Source organism: Bombina bombina, chromosome 1 (genome assembly GCF_027579735.1).
Source record: "Bombina bombina isolate aBomBom1 chromosome 1, aBomBom1.pri, whole genome shotgun sequence".
NCBI lineage: Eukaryota > Metazoa > Chordata > Amphibia > Anura > Bombinatoridae > Bombina > Bombina bombina.
The window spans coordinates 74,190,751-74,215,472 of NC_069499.1; the positions used below are offsets into that span (position 1 = coordinate 74,190,751).

At 42.5% G+C, this 24,722-nt stretch overlaps 1 protein-coding gene across 2 annotated transcripts in view; it reads left to right on the top strand.

Moving 5' to 3' along the window:
• WARS1 (tryptophanyl-tRNA synthetase 1) overlaps positions 1 to 24,722 on the top strand; it is a gene marked incomplete in the record, with an annotated part of 157,837 nt that overhangs the window by 109,292 nt on the left and 23,823 nt on the right. For both annotated transcript variants that reach the window (XM_053697450.1, XM_053697451.1), the window contains 1 exon segment: positions 24,142 to 24,315. In XM_053697450.1, coding sequence (XP_053553425.1) covers positions 24,142 to 24,315 — 174 coding nt within the window.

Here is a 24,722-nt window from a genome sequence, read left to right on the forward strand (position 1 = left end):
ATAGAGCATGCAATTTTAAGCAACTTTCTAATTTACTCCTATTATCATTTTTTCTTTGTTCTCTTGCTATCTTTATTTAAAAAAGAAGGCATCTAAGCTTTTTTTCTTGGACTCAGAACTCTGGACAGCACTTTTTTATTGGTGGATGAATTTATCCACCAATCAGCAAGGACAACCCAGGTTGTTTACCAAAAATGGACCGGCATCTAAACTTACATTCTTGCATTTCAAATAGAGATACCAAGAGAATAAAGAAAATTTGATAATAGGAGTAAATGAGAAAGTTGCTTAAAATTTCATGCTCTATCTGAATCGCGAAAGAAAAAATGTGGGTTCAGTATCCCTTTAATTGTAAGAAGCCTCAATAGGCAACAGTTAAAACTTAACTGTAAAAGGAGGACTCAGTCTCTCATGTTAAAACGGATAAATTAGTCAAATAAAAGCAAAAAGCGAGCATACTGGCTTGCTGTAAAGAATCTCGATTAATACCTTACACCCAGAGGTCTTTAATCAGCTGGTGGACTGTGTTGGGGAGACAAAAAGTACCTTTGAGTATTCACTATCGGTGAGTAGTTCCCTCGGATGTAAACAGGTCTTGCAGAGGGTCAGTTCATGATGACATAGACCTGAAGGATGCGTACCTCCACATTCCCATTCACAGGGATCATCACAAATTTCTGAGATTTGCCTATATGGATAAACACTTTCAGATTGTGGCTCTTCTATTTGGCCTCGCCACAGCTCCCAGAATTTTCTCAAAGGTCCTGGGAGCTCTGTTGGCAGTAATTCGGTCTCAGGGAATTGAAGTAGCGCCTTATCTGGCGACATTCTGGTTCAGGCACCATCTTTTCAACTAGCAAAATCTCACACCGAGATCTTGTTGTCTTTTCTTCGTTCCCATGGATGGAAAGTGAATTTGGAAAAAAGTTTGCTTGTTCCGGCTAAAAGGGTGGTCTTCTTAGGAACCATTATAGATTCCCTATCAATGAAAATATTTCTGACAGAGGTCAGAAGATCCAAGATTCTTTCCTCTTGCCTATCTCTACAGTCTGCTGTATGGCCATCAGTGGTTCAGTGTATGGAGGTAATTGCTCTTATGGTGGCTTCCATGGACATAGTTCCCTTTGCTCAATTCCATTTAAGAGCTCTACAGTTATGCATGCTTAGTCAATAGAACGTGGATTATGTAGACCTGTCTCAGAGGATAGTTCTAGATCAATCGACAAGAGACTCTCTTCCATGGTAGCTGTCTCAAGAACATCTGTCCCAGGGGACATGCTTTCGGAGACCCTCATGGGTGATTGTGACCATGGACGCCAGCCTGCTGGACTGGGGAGCAGTCTGGGACTCGTTGAAGGGGCAGGGACTTTGGTCTCAGGAGGAATCTGCTCTCCCCATAAACATATTGGAGTTGAGAGCGATCTTCAATGCATTGATGGCTTGGCCTCAGCTGGCTTTAGCCCGGTTTATCAGGTTGCAGTCAGACAACATAATCCACCAGGGGGGAACTCTGAGTTCCTTAGCTATGAAGGAGGTGGCTCAAATCATTCAGTGGGCGGAAGCTCACAATTGCTGTCTATCTGCCATCCACATTCCAGGAGTGGACAACTGGGAAGTGGATTTCCGACAGACTTTTCATTGCGGGGAGTGGGAGCTCCATCTGGAAGTGTTCTCCAGGTTAACCATCAAATGGGGGGTTCCGGAGTTGGATCTGGTGGCGTCTCAACAGAACCCAAAGCTTCCAAAGTACGGTTTGAGGTCAAGGGATCCTCAGGCCTTTCTGATAGATGCTTTGGCAGTTCCTTGGAACTTCAAGTTGGCATACCTTTTTCCTCGGTTTGCTCTCCTTCCACGAGTCATTGCTCGGATCAAGCAGGCTAGTGTGTCGGTGATTCTAATAGCTCCTGCGTGGCCTTGCAGGATCTGGTATGCAGATCTAGTGGAAATGTTGTCTCTACCGCCGTGGAGACTGCCTCTAAGGAAGGACCTTCTACTTCAGGGTCCTGTTCTTCATCCAAATTTCATTTCTCTGAAGCTGACTGCTTGGAGATTGAACACTTAATTTTATCTAAGCGTGGTTTCTCTGAGTCAGTCATTGAGACCATGATTCAGGCTCATAAGCCCATTACTAGAAAGATTTACCCTAAGATATGGCGTAAATATCTTTTATTGGTGTGAATCCAAGGGATACTCTTGGAATAGAGTCAGGATTTAAAGAATTGTATCCTTTCTCCTGGAAGGTGTGGAGAAGGGTTTGTCTGTCAGATTTCTGCTCTATTTTGCTGCACAAGCATCTGGCGGATGTGCCAGATGTGCAATCTTTTTGTCAGGCCTTGGTCAGAATCAGGACTGTGTTTAAATCTGTTGCTCCACCTTGTAGCCTTAACCTTGTTCTTAAAGGTTTGCAACAGGCTCCGTTTGAGCCTATGCATTAAATAGATATTACGTTTTTATCTTGGAAGGTTTTGTTTCTTACTGCTATCTCTTCTGCTCTGAGAGTTTCGGAACTCCCAGCTTTGCAGTGCGATTCACCTCATCTCATTTTTCATGCAGATAAGGCAGTTCTTCGTACCAAGTTTGGTTTTCTTCCTAAGGAGGTTTCGAATAGAAATAGTCATCAGGAAATTGTTGTTCCTTCTCTGTCCTAATCCTCCTTCTCATAAGGAACAAACCTAGATGTTGTGCGGGCTCTTAAATTCTATATGCAGGCGACTAAGGACTTTTGTCAGTCTACTGCATTGTTCGCTTGTTTTTCTGGGAAACGCAAAGGTCAGAAAGCTACTGCTTTCTCTCTGGTTGAGAAGTATTATTCGTTTGTCATAAGAGACTGCTGGACAGCAGCCTCCTAAGAGAATCATAGCTCATTCCACTAGGGCTGTTTCTTCTTCTTGGGCTTTCAAAAATGAGGCTTCTGTGTAACAGATTTGCAAGGCTGCAACTTGGTCCTCTTTGCATACTTTTTCCAAATTTTATAAATTTGATACTTTTGCATCGGCTGAAGCCTCTTTTGGGAGAAAGGTTCTTTAAGCGGTGGTGCCTTCTGTTTAGGCTCCCTGTCTTGTCCCTCCCTAATCATCTGTGTCCTCTGGCTTGAGTATTGATTACCAACAGTAATTGATAATCCCGTGGACTCACCATATCTTAGGAAAGAAAACAAAATTTATGCTTACCTGATAAATTTCTTTCTTTCCGGATATGGTGAGTCCACGGCCCCACCCTTTTTTTCTAATACCGTTTTTTTTGTCTAAATCTCAGGCACCTCTACACCTTGTGTTATTCCTTTTCTCCATTTTCCTTCAGTCTATTGACTGGGGATTGTAGGAAGGGGAGTGATACTTAACAGCTTTGCTGTGGTGCTCTTTACCTCCTCCTGCTGGCCAGGAGTGATATTCCCAACAGTAATTGATCCCGTGGACTCACCATATCCGGAAAGAAAGAAATTTATCAGGTAAGCATACATTTTGTTTTCATTTATCCGTTTTAACATGAGAGACTGAGTCCTCCATTTTACAGTTAAAGGGACATGAAACCCATATTTCTTCTACAAGATACGACGAGTCCACGGATTTCATCCTTACTTGTGGGATATTATCCTCCTGCTAACATTAAGTGGCAAAGAGCACCACAGCAGAGCTGCATATATAGCTCCTCCCTTCCCCTCCACCTCCAGTCATTCTCTTTGCCTGTGTTATACTAGGAAGAGGTAAAGTGTGGTGTTTTTTTATTTTAAATGGTACCGGTGTGTACTATTTTCCTCCGGGGGTTATGGAAGAAGATTTCTGCCCTGAGGTTGATGATCTTAGCAGTTGTAACTAAGATCCACGCTGGTCCCTGCAAGACTTCTGAAGGTAACACATGAGACATCTTCAGTGTGGAGACCGGTTTCATGCTACAAGCAGCATTAAGGTATATGCAGCCTTTTATTTCTGAAGAGACTTGATATATCAGAATTGGCTGGCATTTATTTCCCTGTAAGAAAATGGGGTAAGCAGTAGACTTGTTATACAGAGGGGTGTTACTGGAGTTCCCTGTTTTTATTTCCTTTTACTAGTTGACATTATAAGGGCATGACACTATGGGAGAGACACAAAAGAAAAACGTTAATAAGAGTTTTTAATTTTTATGACCAGTATTACTTACTGGGATGTGTTTCGGGGTGTATATGTGTTTCCACTTAGCTTGGTGTAAAACCGCTTCTCCATGCGGTTGTGTTTGGGCCTACTCCAGCATCAGCCTTAAGGGGCGGGGCTTATTTTCGCGCACTCAGATGCGCACTTTCTTCTGACTAGGCTGCAGCAAGCAGTAACTCTGGTTGCTCCTGGACAGTGTATCTCTGGTCTGGAGGGTTGGCAACTCATTTCAAAGTACCCTGGGGGCAGGTAGGCGAGGTCCAGGGGGTATTTTTGATGTGAACTGACGTTTTTGCCTTATTCTCCCCTTACTACTGGGGTGCAGTAATTTTTGGATAAACCAACGAGTTTTAGTTAAATTTTGAGTAAATGTAACGTTATTTAGGCAGTTTTGGAAAAATTGTTCACTTTTTATTACTTAAAGGCGCAGTACACGTTTTTCAAAAAGTTTATTTTAAGCAATAAATCAAGTGTTTAAACGACTTCTGTGGTTATTACTAGTCTGTTCAACATGTCTGACATTGAGGAATCTCATTGTTCTATGTGTTTAGAAGCTATTGTGGAACCCTACCTCTTGTACTGAAAGACCATATTTTAGGTCAAGAAAGTGTGTCTAAGGAAGATTCTCAGTCTGAAGAGAATCAGGATATGCAATCCAATTCTCCCCAAGTGTCACAACCTTTAACGCCCACACAAGCGACGCCAAGTACCTCTAGTGCGTCTAATTCTTTTACTCTGCAGGAGATGGCTGCAGTTATGTCAACTACCCTTACAGAGGTATTATCTAAATTACCAGTGTTGCAGGGTAAACGCAGTAGGTCAGGTATTAATGTAAATACTGAATCCTCTGATGCTTTATTAGTTATTTCCGATGTACCCTCACAGTGTTCTGAGTTTGGGGTCAGGGAATTGCTGTCTGAGGGAGAAATTTCAGACTCAGGGCATGTATTACCTCAGACAGATTCGGACAATATGTCCTTTAAATTTAAGCTTGAACACCTCCGCCTGTTACTTCGGGAGGTTTTAGCGACTCTGGATGATTGTGACCCTATTGTAATACCACCAGAGAAGTTGTGTAAGATGGATAAATATCTAGAAGTACCCACTTAAAATGATGTTTTTCCGGTTCCTAAAAGAATTTCGGAAATTATAAAAAAAGGAATTGGATAGACCAGGTATACTGTTTTCTCCCCCTCCTAATTTTAAGAAAATGTTTCCCATATCAGACACCATTCGGGACTTGTGGCAAATGGTCCGTAAGGTAGAGGGAGCAATATCTACCCTGGCTAAGCAGACAACTATACCCATTGAGGACAGTTGTGCTTTCAAAGACCCTATGGACAAAAAATTAGAGGGTCTACTAAATAAATTATTTATTAATCAGGGTTTTCTTTTACAACCTACATTGTTCCAGTAACTACTGCAGCAGCTTTTTGGTTTGAGGCTCTAGAAGAGTCTCTTAAAGGGACAGTCTACCATAGAATTGTTATTGTTTTAAAAGATAGATAATCCCTTTATTACCCATTCCCCAGTTTTGCATAACCAACACAGTTATATTAATATACTTTTTACCTCTGTGATTACCTTGTATCTAGGAACCTTCTTCCAGCCCCCTGATCACATGACTGTGACTGCTTATTATCTATTGCCTTAAATTTAGCATTGTTTTGTGCTGGATCTTAAAGGGACAGTCAAGTCCAAAAAAACCTTTCATGTTTCAAATAGGGCATGCAATTTTAAACAACTTTCCAATTTACTTTTATCACCAATTTTGCTTTGTTCTTTTGGTATTCTTAGTTGAAAGCTAGACCTAGGAAGGCTCATATGATAATTGCTATGACCTTGAAGGCTAATCACATGCTTTTGTATTTGCTTTTCACAGCAGGGGAGAGCTAGTTCAGGTAAACCCTATAGATAACATTGTGAGCACGCCCGTGAATTGTGGCAGACACTGCACTAATTGGCTAAAATAAAAGTCAATAGATAATAAATAAAATGTCATGTGATCAGGGGGCTGTCAGAAGATGTTTAGATACAATGTAATCACAGAGGTAAAAAGTATATTAATATAACTGTGTTGGTTATGCAAAACTGGGGAATGGGTAATAAAGATCTTTTAAAACAACAAAAATTCTGGTGTTAACTGTCCCTTTAAATAACCCCCTGTGCCTGAACACAGTGTTATCTATATGGCCCATGTGTACTTTCTGTCTCTTTGTGTTGAAAAGAGATTTAAAAAGCCTGTGATAAGAGGCAGCCCTTAAAGGCTTAGAAATTAGCATATGAGTCTACCTATGTTTAGTTTAAACTAAGAATACCAAGAGAAAAAAAGCAAATTTGATGATAAAAGTAAATTGGAAAGTAGATTAAAATTAAAAGTCCTATCTGAATAATGAAAGTTTAATTTATACTAGACTGTCCCTTTAAGGTTGAGACCCCATTAGATGACATTTTGGATAGAATTAAGGCTCTCAAGCCAGCTAATTCTTTTATTACTGATGCCGCTTTTCAAATTGCTAAATTAGCGACGAAAAATGCAGGATTTGCTATCCTAGCACAGAGCGTTGTGGCTCAAATCTTGGTCTGCTGATGTCTCATCAAAAACTAATCTTTTAGCTATTCCTTTTAAAGGTAAGACCCATTTTGGGCCCTACCTCAGGATTAGTCTGTTAAGATGAGGGGTAAACAAAATAATTTTCGTTCCTTTCGGAACTTTAAAGGAGGACCCCCCGCTTCCTCTTCTTCCACAAAGCAGGAAGGGAATTTTACCCAATCTAAGTCAGTCTGGAGACCCAACCAGAACTGGAATAAAGGTAAACAATCCAAAAAGCCAGCTGCTGCTACTAAGACAGCATGAATCTTAGACCTCAAGTGTCTAAACAAGTTTCCCAGAGTCCCTTCATTCAAGATGGAGACTATACGAACAATTACCAATGATCCAGGAGGGTCAATATATGACTACCGTGGACTTGAAGGATGCTTACCTTCATATTCCTATCCACAAGGCTCATCATCAGTTTCTAAGGTTTGCCTTCCTGGACAAACTATCAGTTTGTGGCTCTTCCCTTCGGGTTGGCCACAGCACCCAGAATCTTCACAAAGGTTCTAGGGTCTCTTTTGGCGGTTCTCAGACCGCAAGGCATAGCAGTGGCGCCTTATCTGGACTATATTCTGATCCAGGCGTCAACATATCATCTGACAAAATCTCACACGGAAACAGTGTTGTCTTTTCTGAGAACTCACGGTTGGAAGGTGAACATAGAGAAAAGTTCACTGGTTCCACAGACAAGGGTTCCTTTCTTGGGAACTCTGATAGACTCGGTAGCCATGAAAATATTTCTGACGGAGGTCAGAAAATCAAAGATTCTAAATACTTGCCGAGCACTTCAGTCCATTCCTCGGCCATCAGTGGCTCAGTGTATGGAGGTAATTGGATTAATGGTAGCGGCAATGGACATCATTCAGTTTGCTCGCTTTCATCTCAGACCGCTGCAGCTGTGCATGCTCGGACAGTTGAATAGGGATTATGCGGATTTATCTCCTCAGATAAATCTAGATCAAGAAACCAGAGACTCTCTTCTTTGGTGGTTGTTGCTGGATCATCTGTCCCAGGGGACTTGTTTCCGCAGACCCTTGTGGGTAATAGTGACAACTGACGCCAGCCTACTGGGCTGGGGTGCAGTCTGGAATTCCCTGAAGGCTCAGGGTGTTTAGACTCAGGTGGAGTCTCTACTTCCAATCAATATTCTGGAACTGAGAGCAATGTTCAATGCGCTTCAGGCATAGCCTCAGTTGGCTTCGGCCAAATGCATCAGATTCCAGTCGGACAACATCACGACTGTGGCCTATATCAATCATCAGGGGGGAACAAGGAGTTCCTTAGCGATGAGAGAGGTATCCAAGATAATCCGTTGGGCGGAGGCCCACTCTTGTCATCTGTCGGCAATCTACATCCCAGGAGTAGAGAACTGGGAAGCGGATTTTCTAAGTCGACAGACTTTTCATCCGGGGGAGTGGGAACTCCACCCGGAGGTATTTGCCTCATTGATTCTATGATGGGGCAAACCGGAATTGGATCTGATGGCATCTCGACAGAATGCCAAGCTTCCAAGATACGGATCCAGTTCGAGGCATCCTCAGGCCGAACTGATAGATGCCTTGGCAGTGCCTTGGTCGTTCAGCCTAGCTTATGTGTTTCCACTGTTTCCTCTCCTTCCACGCGTAATTGCTCGAATCAAACAGGAGAGAGCTTCAGTGATCCTGATAGCGCCTGCGTGGCCACGCAGGACTTGGTATGCGGATCTAGTGGACATGTCCTCTCTACCACCGTGGAAACTTCCTTTGAGACAGGACCTTCTCATTCAAGGTCCTTTCCAACATCCAAATCTAATTTCTCTGCAGCTGACTGCATGGATATTGAATGCTTGATTTTATCGAAGCGAGGATTCTCTGATTCGGTTATCAGTACTTTGATACAGGCTAGAAAGCCTGTCACTAGAAAAATCTATCATAAGATATGGCGTAAATATCTTTATTGGTGTGAATCCAAGGGCTACTCATGGAGTAAAGTTAGGATTCTGTCTTTTCTCCAAGAAGGATTGGAGAAAGGCTTATCAGCTAGTTCCTTAAAGGGTCAAATTTCTGCGTTGTCAATTTTGTTTCACAAACGTTTGGCAGATGTTCAGTCTTTTTGTCGGGCTCTAACCAGAATTAAGCCTGTATTTAGACCAATTACTCCTCCCTGGAGTTTGAATGTAGTTCTTCGAGTTCTTCAAGGGGTTCTGTTTGAACCTTTGCATTCCATAGATATTAAATTATTATATTGGAAAGTTTTGTTTTTGGTTGCTATTTCTTCTGCTCGAAGAGTTTCTGAGCTTTCAGCGTTACAGTGTGATTCGCCTTATCTCATATTTCATTCTGATAAGGTGGTTTTACGTACTAAACCTGCGTTTCTTCCCAAGGTTGTTTCCAAAAAGAATATTAATCAGGAAATTGTTGTTCCTTCCTTGTGTCCTAATCCTTATTCTAAGAAGGAGCGTCTGTTACATAACCTGGACGTGGTCCGTGCCTTAAAGTTTTACTTACAGGCAACTAAGGATTTCCGTCAATCATCTTCATTATTCATTGTTTATTCTGGAAAGCGTAGGGGTCAGAAAGCTACGGCTACCTCTCTTTTTGGCTGAGGAGTATCATCCGCATGGCATATGAGACTGCTGGACAGCAGCCTCCTGAAAGAATTACGGCTCATTCTACTAGGGCTGTGGCTTCCACATGGGCTTTTAAAAACGATGCTTCTGTTGAACAGATTTGTAAGGCTGCGACTTGGTCGTCCTTTCACACTTTTTCCAATTTTTACAAATTTTATACTTTTGATTCTTCTGAGGCTGTTTTTGGGAGGAAAGTTTTTCAAGCAGTGGTGCCTTCCGTTTAGATCTCTGTCTTGTCCCTCCCTTTCATCCGTGTCCTGTTGCTTTGGTATTGTATCCCACAAGGATAAAATCCGTGGACTCGTCGTATCTTGTAGAAGAAAAGGAAATTTATGCTTACCTGATAAATTGATTTCTTCTACGATACGAGTCCATGGCCCTCCCTGTCAATTTCAGACATATTCATTTTTATTTTACAACTTCAGTCACCTCTGCACCTTTTAGTTTTTCCTTTCTCTTCATATAACCTTCGGTCGAATGACTGGAGGGGAAGAGAGGAGCTATATATGCAGCTCTGCTGTGGTGCTCTTTGCCACTTCCGGTTAGCAGGAGGATAATATCCCACAAGTAAGGATGAAATCCGTGGACTCGTCGTATCGTAGAAGAAATCAATTTATCAGGTAAGCATAAATTTCCTTTTTTTATTTTATGATTTAGAAAGAACATGCAATTTTAGACAACTTTCTAATATACTTCTGTTATCTAATTTGCTTTATTCTCTTGATATCCTTTGCAGAAAATCATATCTAGATAGGCTCAGTAGCTGCTGATTGGTGGCTGCACATAGATGCCTTGTGAGATTGGATCAACAGTGTGCATTGCTATTTATTCAGCAAAGGATGCCTAAAGAATGAAGCAAATTAGATAATAGAAGTAAATTGGAATGTTGTTTAGAAGTGAATCCTCTACCCAAATCATGACAGAAAACTTTTGGGTTTAATGTCCCTTTAAGTTTTAACTGCTGCCTACTGAGGCTTCTTACAATTAATTTGCGCAAATCCATTTTTATTTGTGTATTATCTGTTTACTATATTCCATTCATTTTGCATATAGATTGATTATTAAATATTTGGATTTAATTTGGCAGCTTACTTCTCTTTATTTTTTATTTTTCAGTTTTGTTCTGCCTTTAATACTTTAGCTTAGCATCTATAGCTCGCTCACTGCATTGCTAACTTTATTAGAGTTAAATATTATACTGCTATACACTTAATTACTGTGTTATAAATTATATTTGATCCGTGCTTGTAGCGCTAATTCTTTCTTTTTACATTTTTAATTTCTTGTTTTTCTTTGAGGGGAATAATCGAGTTTAGCAGGATCTTAACACCCTTTAGTGCTTCTCCTTTCCTTTTTCCACAAATTAGGTTTCAATTATCTGCATTGTTTGTTGTAAATTATCACTAAGTATATGTGATGATAATTTAATAAAAAAAAATTTTTGTACAGTTTAAAAAATGTGTTGAATTCCCCTTCCTTTTTATGTGCGGAGAAGACTTTTTTAAGCTGGGCTTTATTTTAATGATAGTATAAATGATGATAGTATAGTATTTTTAAAGAGTCTGCACCAATCCGTAATAATAATATTTTCCAAGTGAAATATTTATTGCAGCTCGTTCTCTCTTTTTCTCCAACATAGGTGTGTCCGGTCCACGGCGTCATCCTTACTTGTGGGATATTCTCTTCCCCAACAGGAAATGGCAAAGAGCCCAGCAAAGCTGGTCACATGATCCCTCCTAGGCTCCGCCTACCCCAGTCATTCTCTTTGCCGTTGTACAGGCAACATCTCCACGGAGATGGCTTAGAGTTTTTTAGTGTTTAAGGTGGTTTTACGTACTAAACCTGGTTTTCTTCCGAAAGTTGTTTCTAACAAAAACATTAACCAGGAGATAGTCGTGCCTTCTTTGTGTCCGAATCCAGTTTCAAAGAAGGAACGTTTGTTGCACAATTTGGATGTTGTTCGCGCTCTAAAATTCTATTTAGATGCTACAAAGGATTTTAGACAAACATCTTCCTTGTTTGTTGTTTATTCTGGTAAAAGGAGAGGTCAAAAAGCAACTTCTACCTCTCTCTCTTTTTGGATTAAAAGCATCATCAGATTGGCTTATGAGACTGCCGGACGGCAGCCTCCTGAAAGAATCACAGCTCATTCCTCTAGGGCTGTGGCTTCCACATGGGCCTTCAAGAACGAGGCTTCTGTTGATCAGATATGTAGGGCAGCGACTTGGTCTTCACTGCACACTTTTACCAAATTTTACAAGTTTGATACTTTTGCTTCTTCTGAGGCTATTTTTGGGAGAAAGGTTTTGCAAACCGTGGTGCCTTCCATTTAGGTGACCTGATTTGCTCCCTCCCTTCATCCGTGTCCTAAAGCTTTGGTATTGGTTCCCACAAGTAAGGATGACGCCGTGGACCGGACACACCTATGTTGGAGAAAACAGAATTTATGTTTACCTGATAAATTACTTTCTCCAACGGTGTGTCCGGTCCACGGCCCGCCCTGGTTTTTTAATCAGGTCTGATAATTTATTTTCTTTAACTACAGTCACCACGGTATCATATGGTTTCTCCTATGCAAATATTCCTCCTTTACGTCGGTCGAATGACTGGGGTAGGCGGAGCCTAGGAGGGATCATGTGACCAGCTTTGCTGGGCTCTTTGCCATTTCCTGTTGGGGAAGAGAATATCCCACAAGTAAGGATGACGCCGTGGACCGGACACACCGTTGGAGAAAGTAATTTATCAGGTAAACATAAATTCTGTTTTTAAATTTTCTGTACTTCTTTATTATTGTCATTGCACTAATTGTCATCATGTTAACAAACCCGCTACAACCATACCTAGGGGTAGCTCTACCAAACAATTTTTTCACTTCTGCTAAAGAATTGGGCATATGCAGACGTCTGTCCCGATGTTTAAAAAAGACTGTTTTCTCCAACATAGGTGTGTCCGGTCCACGGCGTCATCCTTACTTGTGGGATATTCTCTTCCCCAACAGGAAATGGCAAAGAGCCCAGCAAAGCTGGTCATATGATCCCTCCTAGGCTCCGCCTACCCCAGTCATTCTCTTTGCCGTTGCACAGGCAACATCTCCACGGAGATGGCTAAGAGTTTTTTGGTGTTTAAATGTAGTTTTTATTCTTCAATCAAGTGTTTGTTATTTTAAAATAGTGCTGGTATGTACTATTTACTCTGAAACAGAAAAGAGAAGAAGATTTCTGTTTGTGAGAGGAAGATGATTTTAGCAAACGTTACTAAAATCGATTGCTGTTTCCACACAGGACTGTTGAGATGAAGTAACTTCAGTTGGGGGAAGCAGTTGGCAGACTTTTCTGCCTGAGGTATGATGGCCACATTTCTAACACGACTTGGTAATGCTGGAAGGCTGTCATTTTCCCTATGGGGACCGGTAAGCCATTTTCTTAGATTAAGTAAAAGAATAAAGGCTTTATAAGGGCTTAAAAAAACTGGTAGACATTTTTCTGGGCTAAAACGATTACTTGCTAAGCATATTTGACAGATTATAGCGCTTTATAGTTATTATAATCTTGGGGATTGTTGTTAAAAAACGGCAGGCACTGTATGAACACCTTTTTCAGATGGGGGCCTTCTCTAGTCATAGGCAGAGCCTCATTTTCGCGCCACTAATACGCAGTTGTTTTTGGAAGGCAAGGCATGCAGATGCATGTGTGAGGAGCTAGGATCCACTGAAAAAGCTTATAGAAGGGGTCATTTGGTATCGTATTCCCCTCTGGGCTTGGTTGGGTCTCAGCAAAGCAGATACCTGGGACTGTATAGGGGTTAAATGTAAAAACGGCTCAGGTTCCGTTATTTTAAGGGTTAAAGCTTTCAAATTTGGTGTGCAATACTTTTAAGGCTTTAAGACACTGTGGTGAAATTTTGGTGAATTTTGAACAATTGCTTCATACTTTTTCGTATATTCAGTAATAAAGTGTGTTCTGTTTAAAATTTAAAGTGACAGTAACGGTTTTATTTTAAAACGTTTTTCTCCAACATAGGTGTGTCCGGTCCACGGCGTCATCCTTACTTGTGGGATATTCTCTTCCCCAACAGGAAATGGCAAAGAGCCCAGCAAAGCTGGTCACATGATCCCTCCTAGGCTCCGCCTACCCCAGTCATTCTCTTTGCCGTTGTACAGGCAACATCTCCACGGAGATGGCTTAGAGTTTTTTAGTGTTTAACTGTAGTTTTTCATTATTCAATCAAGAGTTTGTTATTTTCAAATAGTGCTGGTACGTACTATTTACTCAGAAACAGAAAAGAGATGAAGAATTCTGTTTGTATGAGGAAAATGATTTTAGCAACCGTAACTAAAATCCATGGCTGTTCCACACAGGACTGTTGAGAGCAATTAACTTCAGTTGGGGGAACAGTTTGCAGTCTCTTGCTGCTTGAGGTATGACACATTCTAACAAGACGATGTAATGCTGGAAGCTGTCATTTTCCCTATGGGATCCGGTAAGCCATGTTTATTACGATTGTAAATAAGGGCTTCACAAGGGCTTATTTAAACTGTAGACTTTTTTTGGGCTAAATCGATTGATATTAACACTTATTTAGCCTTGAGGAATCATTTATTCTGGGTATTTTGATTTAATAATATCGGCAGGCACTGTTTTAGACACCTTATTCTTTAGGGGCTTTCCCAAAGCATAGGCAGAGTCTCATTTTCGCGCCGGTGTTGCGCACTTGTTTTTGAGAGGCATGGCATGCAGTCGCATGTGAGAGGAGCTCTGATACTCATAAAAGACTTCTGAAGGCGTCATTTGGTATCGTATTCCCCTTTGGGTTTGGTTGGGTCTCAGCAAAGCAGATACCAGGGACTGTAAAGGGGTTTAAAGCTTAAAACGGCTCCGGTTCCGTTATTTTAAGGGTTAAAGCTTCCAAAATTGGTGTGCAATATTTTCAAGGCTTTAAGACGCTGTGGTGAAAATTTGGTGAATTTTGAACAATTCCTTCATGTTTTTTCGCAATTGCAGTAATAAAGTGTGTTCAGTTTAAAATTTAAAGTGACAGTAACGGTTTTATTTTAAAACGTTTTTTGTACTTTCTGATCAAGTTTATGCCTGTTTAACATGTCTGAACTACCAGATAGACTGTGTTCTGAATGTGGGGAAGCCAGAATTCCTATTCATTTAAATAAATGTGATTTATGTGATAATGACAATGATGCCCAAGATGATTCCTCAAGTGAGGGGAGTAAGCATGGTACTGCATCATTCCCTCCTTCGTCTACACGAGTCTTGCCCACTCAGGAGGCCCCTAGTACATCTAGCGCGCCAATACTCCTTACTATGCAACAATTAACGGCTGTAATGGATAATTCTGTCAAAAACATTTTAGCCAAAATGAACCCTTGTCAGCGTAAGCGTGGATGCTCTGTTTTAGTTACTGAAGAGCATGACGACGCTGATATTAATATCTCTGAAGGGCCCCTAACCCAATTTGAGGGGGCCAGGGAGGTTTTGTCTGAGGGAGAAATTACTGATTTAGGGAACATTTCTCAGCAGGCTGAATCTGATGTGATTACATTTAAATTTAAATTGGAACATCTCCGCATTTTGCTTAAGGAGGTATTATCCACTCTGGATGATTGTGAAAATTTAGTCATCCCAGAGAAACTATGTAAAATGGACAAGTTCCTAGAGGTGCCGGGGCTCCCAGAAGCTTTTCCTATACCCAAGCGGGTGGCGGACATTGTTAATAAAGAATGGGAAAGGCCCGGTATTCCTTTCGTCCCTCCCCCCATATTTAAAAAATTGTTTCCTATGGTCGACCCCAGAAAGGACTTATGGCAGTCAGTCCCCAAGGTCGAGGGAGCGGTTTCTACTTTAAACAAACGCACCACTATTCCCATAGAGGATAGTTGTGCTTTCAAAGATCCTATGGATAAAAAATTAGAAGGTTTGCTTAAAAAGATGTTTGTTCAGCAGGGTTACCTTCTACAACCCATTTCATGCATTGTCCCTGTCACTACAGCCGCATATTTCTGGTTTGATGAACTGCTTAAGGTGCTCGATAGTGACTCTCCTCCTTATGAGGAGATTATGGACAGAATCAATGCTCTCAAATTGGCTAATTCTTTCACTCTAGACGCCTCTTTGCAATTGGCTAAGTTAGCGGCTAAGAACTCTGGGTTTGCTATTGTGGCGCGCAGAGCGCTTTGGTTGAAATCTTGGTCGGCTGATGCGTCTTCCAAGAACAAGCTACTAAACATTCCTTTCAAGGGGAAAACGCTGTTTGGTCCTGACTTGAAAGAGATTATATCTGATATCACTGGGGGTAAGGGCCACGCCCTTCCTCAGGATCGGCCCTTCAAGGCAAAAAATAGACCTAATTTTCGTCCCTTTCGTAAAAACGGACCAGCCCAAGGTGCTACGTCCTCTAAGCAAGAGGGTAATACTTCTCAGGCCAAGCCAGCTTGGAGACCAATGCAAGGCTGGAACAAGGGAAAGCAGGCCAAGAAACCTGCCACTGCTACCAAGACAGCATGAAATATTGGCCCCCGATCCGGGACCGGATCTGGTGGGGGGCAGACTCTCTCTCTTCGCTCAGGCTTGGGCAAGAGATGTTCTGGATCCTTGGGCGCTAGAAATAGTCTCCCAGGGTTATCTTCTGGAATTCAAGGGACTTCCCCCAAGGGGGAGGTTCCACAAGTCGCAGTTGTCTTCAGACCACATAAAAAGACAGGCGTTCTTACATTGTGTAGAAGACCTGTTAAAAATGGGAGTGATTCATCCTGTTCCATTAAGAGAACAAGGGATGGGGTTCTACTCCAATCTGTTCATAGTTCCCAAAAAAGAGGGAACGTTCAGACCAATCCTAGATCTCAAGATCTTAAACAAATTTCTCAAGGTCCCATCGTTCAAGATGGAAACCATTCGAACTATCCTTCCTTCCATCCAGGAAGGTCAATTTATGACCACGGTGGATTTAAAGGATGCGTATCTACATATTCCTATCCACAAGGAACATCATCGGTTCCTAAGGTTTGCATTCCTGGACAAACATTACCAGTTCGTGGCGCTTCCTTTCGGATTAGCCACTGCTCCAAGGATTTTCACAAAGGTACTAGGGTCCCTTCTAGCGGTGCTAAGACCAAGGGGCATTGCAGTAGTACCTTACCTGGACGACATTCTGATTCAAGCGTCGTCCCTTCCTCAAGCAAAGGCTCACACGGACATTGTCCTGGCCTTTCTCAGATCTCACGGCTGGAAAGTGAACGTGGAAAAGAGTTCTCTATCCCCGTCAACAAGGGTTCCCTTCTTGGGAACAATTATAGACTCCTTAGAAATGAGGATCTTTCTAACAGAGGCCAGAAAAACAAAGCTTCTGGACTCTTGTCGGATACTTCATTCCGTTCCTCTTCCTTCCATAGCTCAGTGCATGGAAGTGATCGGGTTGATGGTGGCGGCGATGGACATAGTTCCTTTTGCGCGCATTCATCTAAGACCATTACAACTGTGCATGCTCAGTCAGTGGAATGGGGACTATACAGACTTGTCTCCGAAGATACAAGTAAATCAGAGGACCAGAGACTCACTCCGTTGGTGGCTGTCCCTGGACAATCTGTCTCAAGGGATGATGTTCCACAGACCAGAGTGGGTCATTGTCACGACCGACGCCAGTCTGATAGGCTGGGGCGCGGTCTGGGGATCCCTGAAAGCTCAGGGTCTTTGGTCTCGGGAAGAATCTCTTCTACCGATAAATATTCTGGAACTGAGAGCGATATTCAATGCGCTCCAGGCCTGGCCCCAGCTTGCGAGGACCAGGTTCATACGGTTTCAATCAGACAACATGACGACTGTTGCGTACATCAACCATCAGGGGGGAACAAGGAGTTCCCTAGCGATGGAAGAAGTAACCAAAATTATTCTTTGGGCGGAGTCTCACTCCTGCCACCTGTCTGCTATCCACATCCCAGGAGTGGAAAATTGGGAAGCGGATTTTCTGAGTCGTCAGACATTGCATCCGGGGGAGTGGGAACTCCATCTGGAAATCTTTGCCCGAGTCACTCACCTGTGGGGCATTCCAGACATGGATCTGATGGCCTCTCGTCAGAACTTCAAAGTTCCTTGCTACGGGGCCAGATCCAGGGATCCCAAGGCGGCTCTAGTGGATGCACTAGTAGCACCTTGGACCTTCAAACTAGCTTATGTGTTCCCGCCATTTCCTCTCATCCCCAGGCTGATAGCCAGGATCAAGCAGGAGAGGGCGTCGGTGATCTTGATAGCTCCTGCGTGGCCACGCAGGACTTGGTATGCAGATCTGGTGAATATGTCATCGGCTCCACCTTGGAAGCTACCTTTGAGACGAGACCTTCTTGTTCAGGGTCCGTTCGAACATCCGAATCTGGTTTCACTCCAGCTGACTGCTTGGAGATTGAACGCTTGATTTTATCGAAGCGAGGATTCTCAGATTCTGTGATCGATACTCTTGTTCAGGCCAGAAAGCCTGTGACTAGAAAGATTTACCACAAAATTTGGAAAAAATATATCTGTTGGGGTGAATCTAAAGGATTCCCTTGGGACAAGGTTAAGATTCCTAGGATTCTATCCTTCCTTCAAGAAGGATTGGAAAAAGGATTATCTGCAAGTTCCCTGAAGGGACAGATTTCTGCCTTGTCGGTATTACTTCACAAAAAGCTGGCAGCTGTGCCAGATGTTCAAGCCTTTGTTCAGGCTCTGGTTAGAATCAAGCCTGTTTACAAACCTTTGACTCCTCCTTGGAGTCTCAATTTAGTTCTTTCAGTTCTTCAGGGGGTTCCGTTTGAACCCTTACATTCCGTTGATATTAAGTTATTATCTTGGAAAGTTTTGTTTTTAGTTGCGATTTCTTCTGCTAGAAGAGTCTCAGAATTATCTGCTCTGCAGTGTTCTCCTCCTTATCTGGTGTTCCATGCAGATAAGGTGGTTTTACGTACTAAACCTGGTTTTCTTCCAAAAGTTGTTTCTAACAAAAACATTAACCAGGAGATTATCGTACCTTCTCTGTGTCCAAAACCAGTTTCAAAGAAGGAACGTTTGTTGCACAATTTGGATGTTGTTCGCGCTCTAAAATTCTATTTAGATGCTACAAAGGATTTTAGACAAACATCTTCCTTGTTTGTTGTTTATTCAGGTAAAAGGAGAGGTCAAAAAGCAACTTCTACCTCTCTCTCTTTTTGGATTAAAAGCATCATCAGATTGGCTTACGAGACTGCCGGACGGCAGCCTCCCGAAAGAATCACAGCTCATTCCACTAGGGCTGTGGCTTCCACATGGGCCTTCAAGAACGAGGCTTCTGTTGATCAGATATGTAGGGCAGCGACTTGGTCTTCACTGCACACTTTTACCAAATTTTACAAGTTTGATACTTTTGCTTCTTCTGAGGCTATTTTTGGGAGAAAGGTTTTGCAAGCCGTGGTGCCTTCCATTTAGGTGACCTGATTTGCTCCCTCCCTTCATCCGTGTCCTAAAGCTTTGGTATTGGTTCCCACAAGTAAGGATGACGCCGTGGACCGGACACACCTATGTTGGAGAAAACAGAATTTATGTTTACCTGATAAATTTCTTTCTCCAACGGTGTGTCCGGTCCACGGCCCGCCCTGGTTTTTTTAATCAGGTCTGATATTTTATTTTCTTTAACTACAGTCACCACGGTACCATATGGTTTCTCCTATGCAAATATTCCTCCTTAACGTCGGTCGAATGACTGGGGTAGGCGGAGCCTAGGAGGGATCATGTGACCAGCTTTGCTGGGCTCTTTGCCATTTCCTGTTGGGGAAGAGAATATCCCACAAGTAAGGATGACGCCGTGGACCGGACACACCGTTGGAGAAAGAAATTTATCAGGTAAACATAAATTCTGTTTTTGTGCTTTGTTGACAAGTTTAAGCCTGTTTAACATGTCTGAACCATCAGATAAACGATGTTCTATATGTATGAAAGCCAATGTGTCTCCCCATTTAAATATATGTGATAATTGTGACATGGTGTCCAAACAAAGTAGGGACAATGATGCCACAGATAATAATAGTGCCCAAGATGATTCTTCAGATGAGGGGAGTAAGCATGGTACTGCATCACCCCCTTCTGTGTCTACACCAGTTTTGCCCACACAAGAGGCCCCTAGTACATCTATTGCGCCAATACTTATTACTATGCAACAATTAACGGCTGTTATGGATAATTCTATTGCAAATATTTTATCTAAAATGCCTACTTATCAAAGAAAGCGCGATTGCTCTGTTTTAAACACTGAAGAGCAAGAGGACGCTGATGATAACGCTTCTGACATACCCTCACACCAATCTGAAGTGGCCAGGAGGGAGGTTTTGTCTGAGGGAGAAATTTCAGATTCAGGAAAAATTTCTCAACAAGCTGAACCTGATGTTGTAACATTTAAATTTAAATTAGAACATCTCCGCGCACTGCTTAAGGAGGTATTATCTACTCTGGATGATTGTGACAATTTGGTCATTCCAGAGAAATTATGTAAGATGGACAAGTTCCTAGAGGTTCCGGTGCCCCCCGATGTTTTTCCTATACCCAAGCGGGTGGCGGACATAGTAAACAAGGAATGGGAAAGGCCCGGCATACCTTTTGTGCCTCCCCCTATATTTAAGAAATTATTTCCTATAGTCGACCCCAGAAAGGACTTATGGCAGACAGTCCCTAAGGTCGAGGGGGCGGTCTCTACTCTAAACAAACGCACTACTATTCCCATAGAAGATAGTTGTGCTTTTAAAGATCCTATGGATAAAAAATTAGAGGGTTTGCTTAAAAGAATGTTTGTTCAGCAAGGTTACCTTCTTCAACCAATTTCATGCATTGTTCCTGTCACTACGGCAGCGTGTTTCTGGTTCGAAGAACTAGAAAAGTCGCTCAATAAAGAATCTTCGTATGAGGAGGTTATGGACAGAGTTCATGCACTTAAATTGGCTAACTCTTTTATTCTAGATGCCGCTTTGCAATTAGCGAGATTAGCGGCGAAAAATTCAGGGTTTGCTATCGTGGCGCGCAGAGCGCTCTGGCTGAAGTCTTGGTCAGCGGATGTGTCTTCCAAGACAAAATTGCTTAACATCCCTTTCAAGGGCAAATCACTGTTTGGGCCTGATTTGAAAGAGATTATTTCAGACATCACCGGAGGAAAGGGCCACGCCCTTCCTCAGGATAGGTCTTTTAAGGCTAGAAATAAGCCTAATTTTCGTCCCTTTCGCAGAAACGGACCAGCCTCTACTTCTACATCCTCTAAGCAAGAGGGTAATACTTCTCAACCCAAACCAGCCTGGAGACCGATGCAAGGGTAAGCAGGCCAAGAAGCCTGCCACTGCTACCAAAACAGCATGAAGGGATGGCCCCCGATCCGGGACCGGATCTGGTGGGGGGCAGACTTTCTCTCTTTGCTCAGGCCTGGGCAAGAGATGTTCAGGATCCTTGGGCACTAGAAATAGTTTCTCAAGGTTATCTCCTGGAATTCAAGGAACTACCCCCAAGGGGAAGGTTCCACAGGTCTCAATTATCTTCAAACCAAATAAAAAGACAGGCATTCTTACATTGTGTAGAAGACCTGTTAAGGATGGGAGTAATTCATCCAGTTCCAATAAGAGAACAAGGGATGGGGTTTTACTCCAACCTGTTCATAGTTCCCAAAAAAGAGGGAACGTTCAGACCAATTCTAGATCTCAAGATCCTAAACAAATTTCTCAGGGTTCCATCGTTCAAAATGGAAACCATTCGAACGATCCTTCCTACCATCCAGGAAGGTCAATTCATGACCACGGTGGATTTAAAGGATGCGTACCTCCATATTCCTATCCACAAGGAACATCATCAGTTCCTAAGGTTCGCTTTTCTGGACAAGCATTACCAGTTTGTGGCACTTCCATTCGGATTAGCCACTGCTCCGAGAATTTTCACAAAGGTACTAGGGTCCCTTCTAGCGGTTCTAAGACCAAGGGGCATTGCAGTAGTACCGTACTTGGACGACATCCTGATTCAAGCGTCGTCTCTGTCAAAAGCAAAGGCTCATACGGACATCGTCCTAGCCTTTCTCAGATCTCACGGATGGAAAGTAAACATAGAAAAAAGTTCTCTTTCCCCGTCAACAAGAGTTCCCTTCTTGGGAACAATAATAGACTCCTTAGAAATGAGAATTTTTCTGACAGAGGTCAGAAAATCAAAACTTCTAAGCTCTTGTCAAGTTCTTCATTCCGTTCTTCGTCCTTCCATAGCGCAGTGCATGGAAGTAATAGGATTGATGGTTGCAGCAATGGACATAGTTCCTTTTGCACGAATTCATCTAAGACCATTACAACTGTGCATGCTCAGACAGTGGAATGGGGATTATACAGACTTGTCTCCGACGATTCAAGTAGATCAAAGGACCAGAGATTCACTCCGTTGGTGGCTAATCCTGGACAATCTGTCACAGGGAATGAGCTTCCGCAGACCAGAGTGGGTCATTGTCACGACCGACGCCAGTCTGGTGGGCTGGGGCGCGGTCTGGGAACCCCTGAAAGCTCAGGGTCTATGGTCTCAGGAAGAATCTCTTCTCCCGATAAACATTCTGGAACTGAGAGCGATATTCAATGCTCTCAAAGCTTGGCCTCATCTAGCAAAGGCCAAATTCATAAGGTTTCAATCAGACAACATGACGACAGTTGCTTATATCAACCATCAGGGGGGAACAAGGAGTTCCCTGGCGATGGAGGAAGTGACCAAGATAATTCAATGGGCGGAGGATCACTCCTGCCACTTGTCTGCAATCCACATCCCAGGAGTGGAAAATTGGGAAGCGGATTTTCTGAGTCGTCAGACATTCCATCCGGGGGAGTGGGAACTCCACCCGGAAATCTTTGCCCAAATAACTCAATTATGGGGCATTCCAGACATGGATCTGATGGCGTCTCGTCAGAACTTCAAGGTTCCTTGTTACGGGTCCAGATCCAGGGATCCCAAGGCGACTCTAGTAGATGCACTAGTAGCACCTTGGACCTTCAACCTAGCTTATGTTTTCCCACCGTTTCCTCTCATTCCCAGGCTGGTAGCCAGGATCAACCAGGAGAGGGCTTCGGTGATCTTGATAGCTCCTGCGTGGCCACGCAGGACTTGGTATGCAGACCTGGTGAATATGTCATCGGCTCCACCATGGAAGCTACCCTTGAGACAGGACCTTCTTGTTCAAGGTCCATTCGAACATCCGAATCTGGTTTCTCTCCAACTGACTGCTTGGAGATTGAACGCTTGATTTTATCAAAGCGTGGGTTTTCAGATTCTGTAATAGATACTCTTATTCAGGCTAGAAAGCCTGTAACTAGAAAAATTTACCATAAGATATGGAAAAAATATATCTATTGGTGTGAATCTAAAGGATTCCCATGGAACAAGATAAAAATTCCTAGGATTTTATCCTTTCTACAAGAGGGTTTGGAGAAGGGATTATCTGCAAGTTCTCTGAAGGGACAGATTTCTGCGTTATCTGTTTTACTTCACAAAAGGCTGGCAGCTGTGCCAGACGTTCAGGCGTTTGTTCAGGCTCTGGTTAGAATCAAGCCTGTTTACAGACCTTTGACTCCTCCCTGGAGTCTCAATCTAGTTCTTTCAGTTCTTCAAGGGGTTCCGTTTGAACCCTTACATTCCGTAGATATTAAGTTATTATCTTGGAAAGTTTTGTTTTTGGTTGCAATTTCTTCTGCTAGAAGAGTTATCTGCTCTGCAGTGTTCTCCGCCCTATCTGGTGTTCCATGCAGATAAGGTGGTTTTGCGTACTAAGCCTGGTTTTCTTCCGAAAGTTGTTTCCAACAAGAATATTAACCAGGAGATAGTTGTACCTTCTTTGTGCCCGAATCCAGTTTCAAAGAAGGAACGTTTGTTACACAATTTGGACGTAGTCCGTGCTCTAAAATTCTATTTAGAGGCCACTAAAGATTTCAGACAAACTTCTTCTTTGTTTGTTGTTTATTCTGGTAAAAGGAGAGGTCAAAAAGCAACTTCTACCTCTCTTTCCTTTTGGCTTAAAAGCATTATCCGTTTGGCTTATGAGACTGCCGGACGGCAGCCTCCTGAAAGAATCACAGCTCACTCCACTAGGGCTGTGGCTTCCACATGGGCCTTCAAGAACGAGGCTTCTGTTGACCAGATATGTAAGGCAGCGACTTGGTCTTCACTGCACACTTTTGCCAAATTTTTCAAATTTGATACTTTTGCTTCTTCAGAGGCTATTTTTGGGAGAAAGGTTTTGCAAGCCGTGGTGCCTTCCATTTAGGTGACCTGATTTGCTCCCTCCCTTCATCCGTGTCCTAAAGCTTTGGTATTGGTTCCCACAAGTAAGGATGACGCCGTGGACCGGACACACCTATGTTGGAGAAAACAGAATTTATGCTTACCTGATAAATTACTTTCTCCAACGGTGTGTCCGGTCCACGGCCCGCCCTGGTTTTTTAATCAGGTCTGATGAATTATTTTCTCTAACTACAGTCACCACGGTATCATGTGGTTTCTCCTATGCATATTTCCTCCTGTACGTCGGTCGAATGACTGGGGTAGGCGGAGCCTAGGAGGGATCATATGACCAGCTTTGCTGGGCTCTTTGCCATTTCCTGTTGGGGAAGAGAATATCCCACAAGTAAGGATGACGCCGTGGACCGGACACACCGTTGGAGAAAGTAATTTATCAGGTAAGCATAAATTCTGTTTTTTATTTATTTATATTTTTAAAGTGATGGTCAGACCAGATGACCTGACTGTCTATCATCCACCATGGGTTTCAGTGTGTCTTTAAAATGATTTCTCCTTATTTAGGATCCATATTTCAGAATGACAAGAGATGTGGCCCCCAGAATTGGCTTCCCAAAACCAGCCTTACTACATTCAACATTCTTCCCAGCTCTGCAAGGAGCGCAAACAAAAATGAGCGCCAGTGACTCCAACTCTTCCATCTTTCTTACCGACACACCCAAACAGATCAAAACAAAGGTAGGCGCCATCAGCATCCTACTTCAAGATATGCAGCATCAACACTGGATGGATATAGCGAGCATCTGAAGATTATAATATTACTGATTTATTTAATTATTTGGTTCTATTAAAGGGACACTAAAGTCAAAATTAAACCTTCCTGAATCAGAGCACACCATTTTAAACAACTTTCTAATTCACTTCCATTATCTAAATATGCACAGTTTTTTATATACACACTTTCTGAGGCACCAGCTGCTACTGAGCATGTGCAAGATTCACACGATTTACATATATGCATTTTGTGTTTGGCTGATGGTTGTCATATGATGCAGTGGGAATAAAAATGTAAATAACTTTGAAATTTGTCACAAAAAATCTACTCATTTGAAATTCAACCTAAGTGATTTTGCATTATCTTTCTC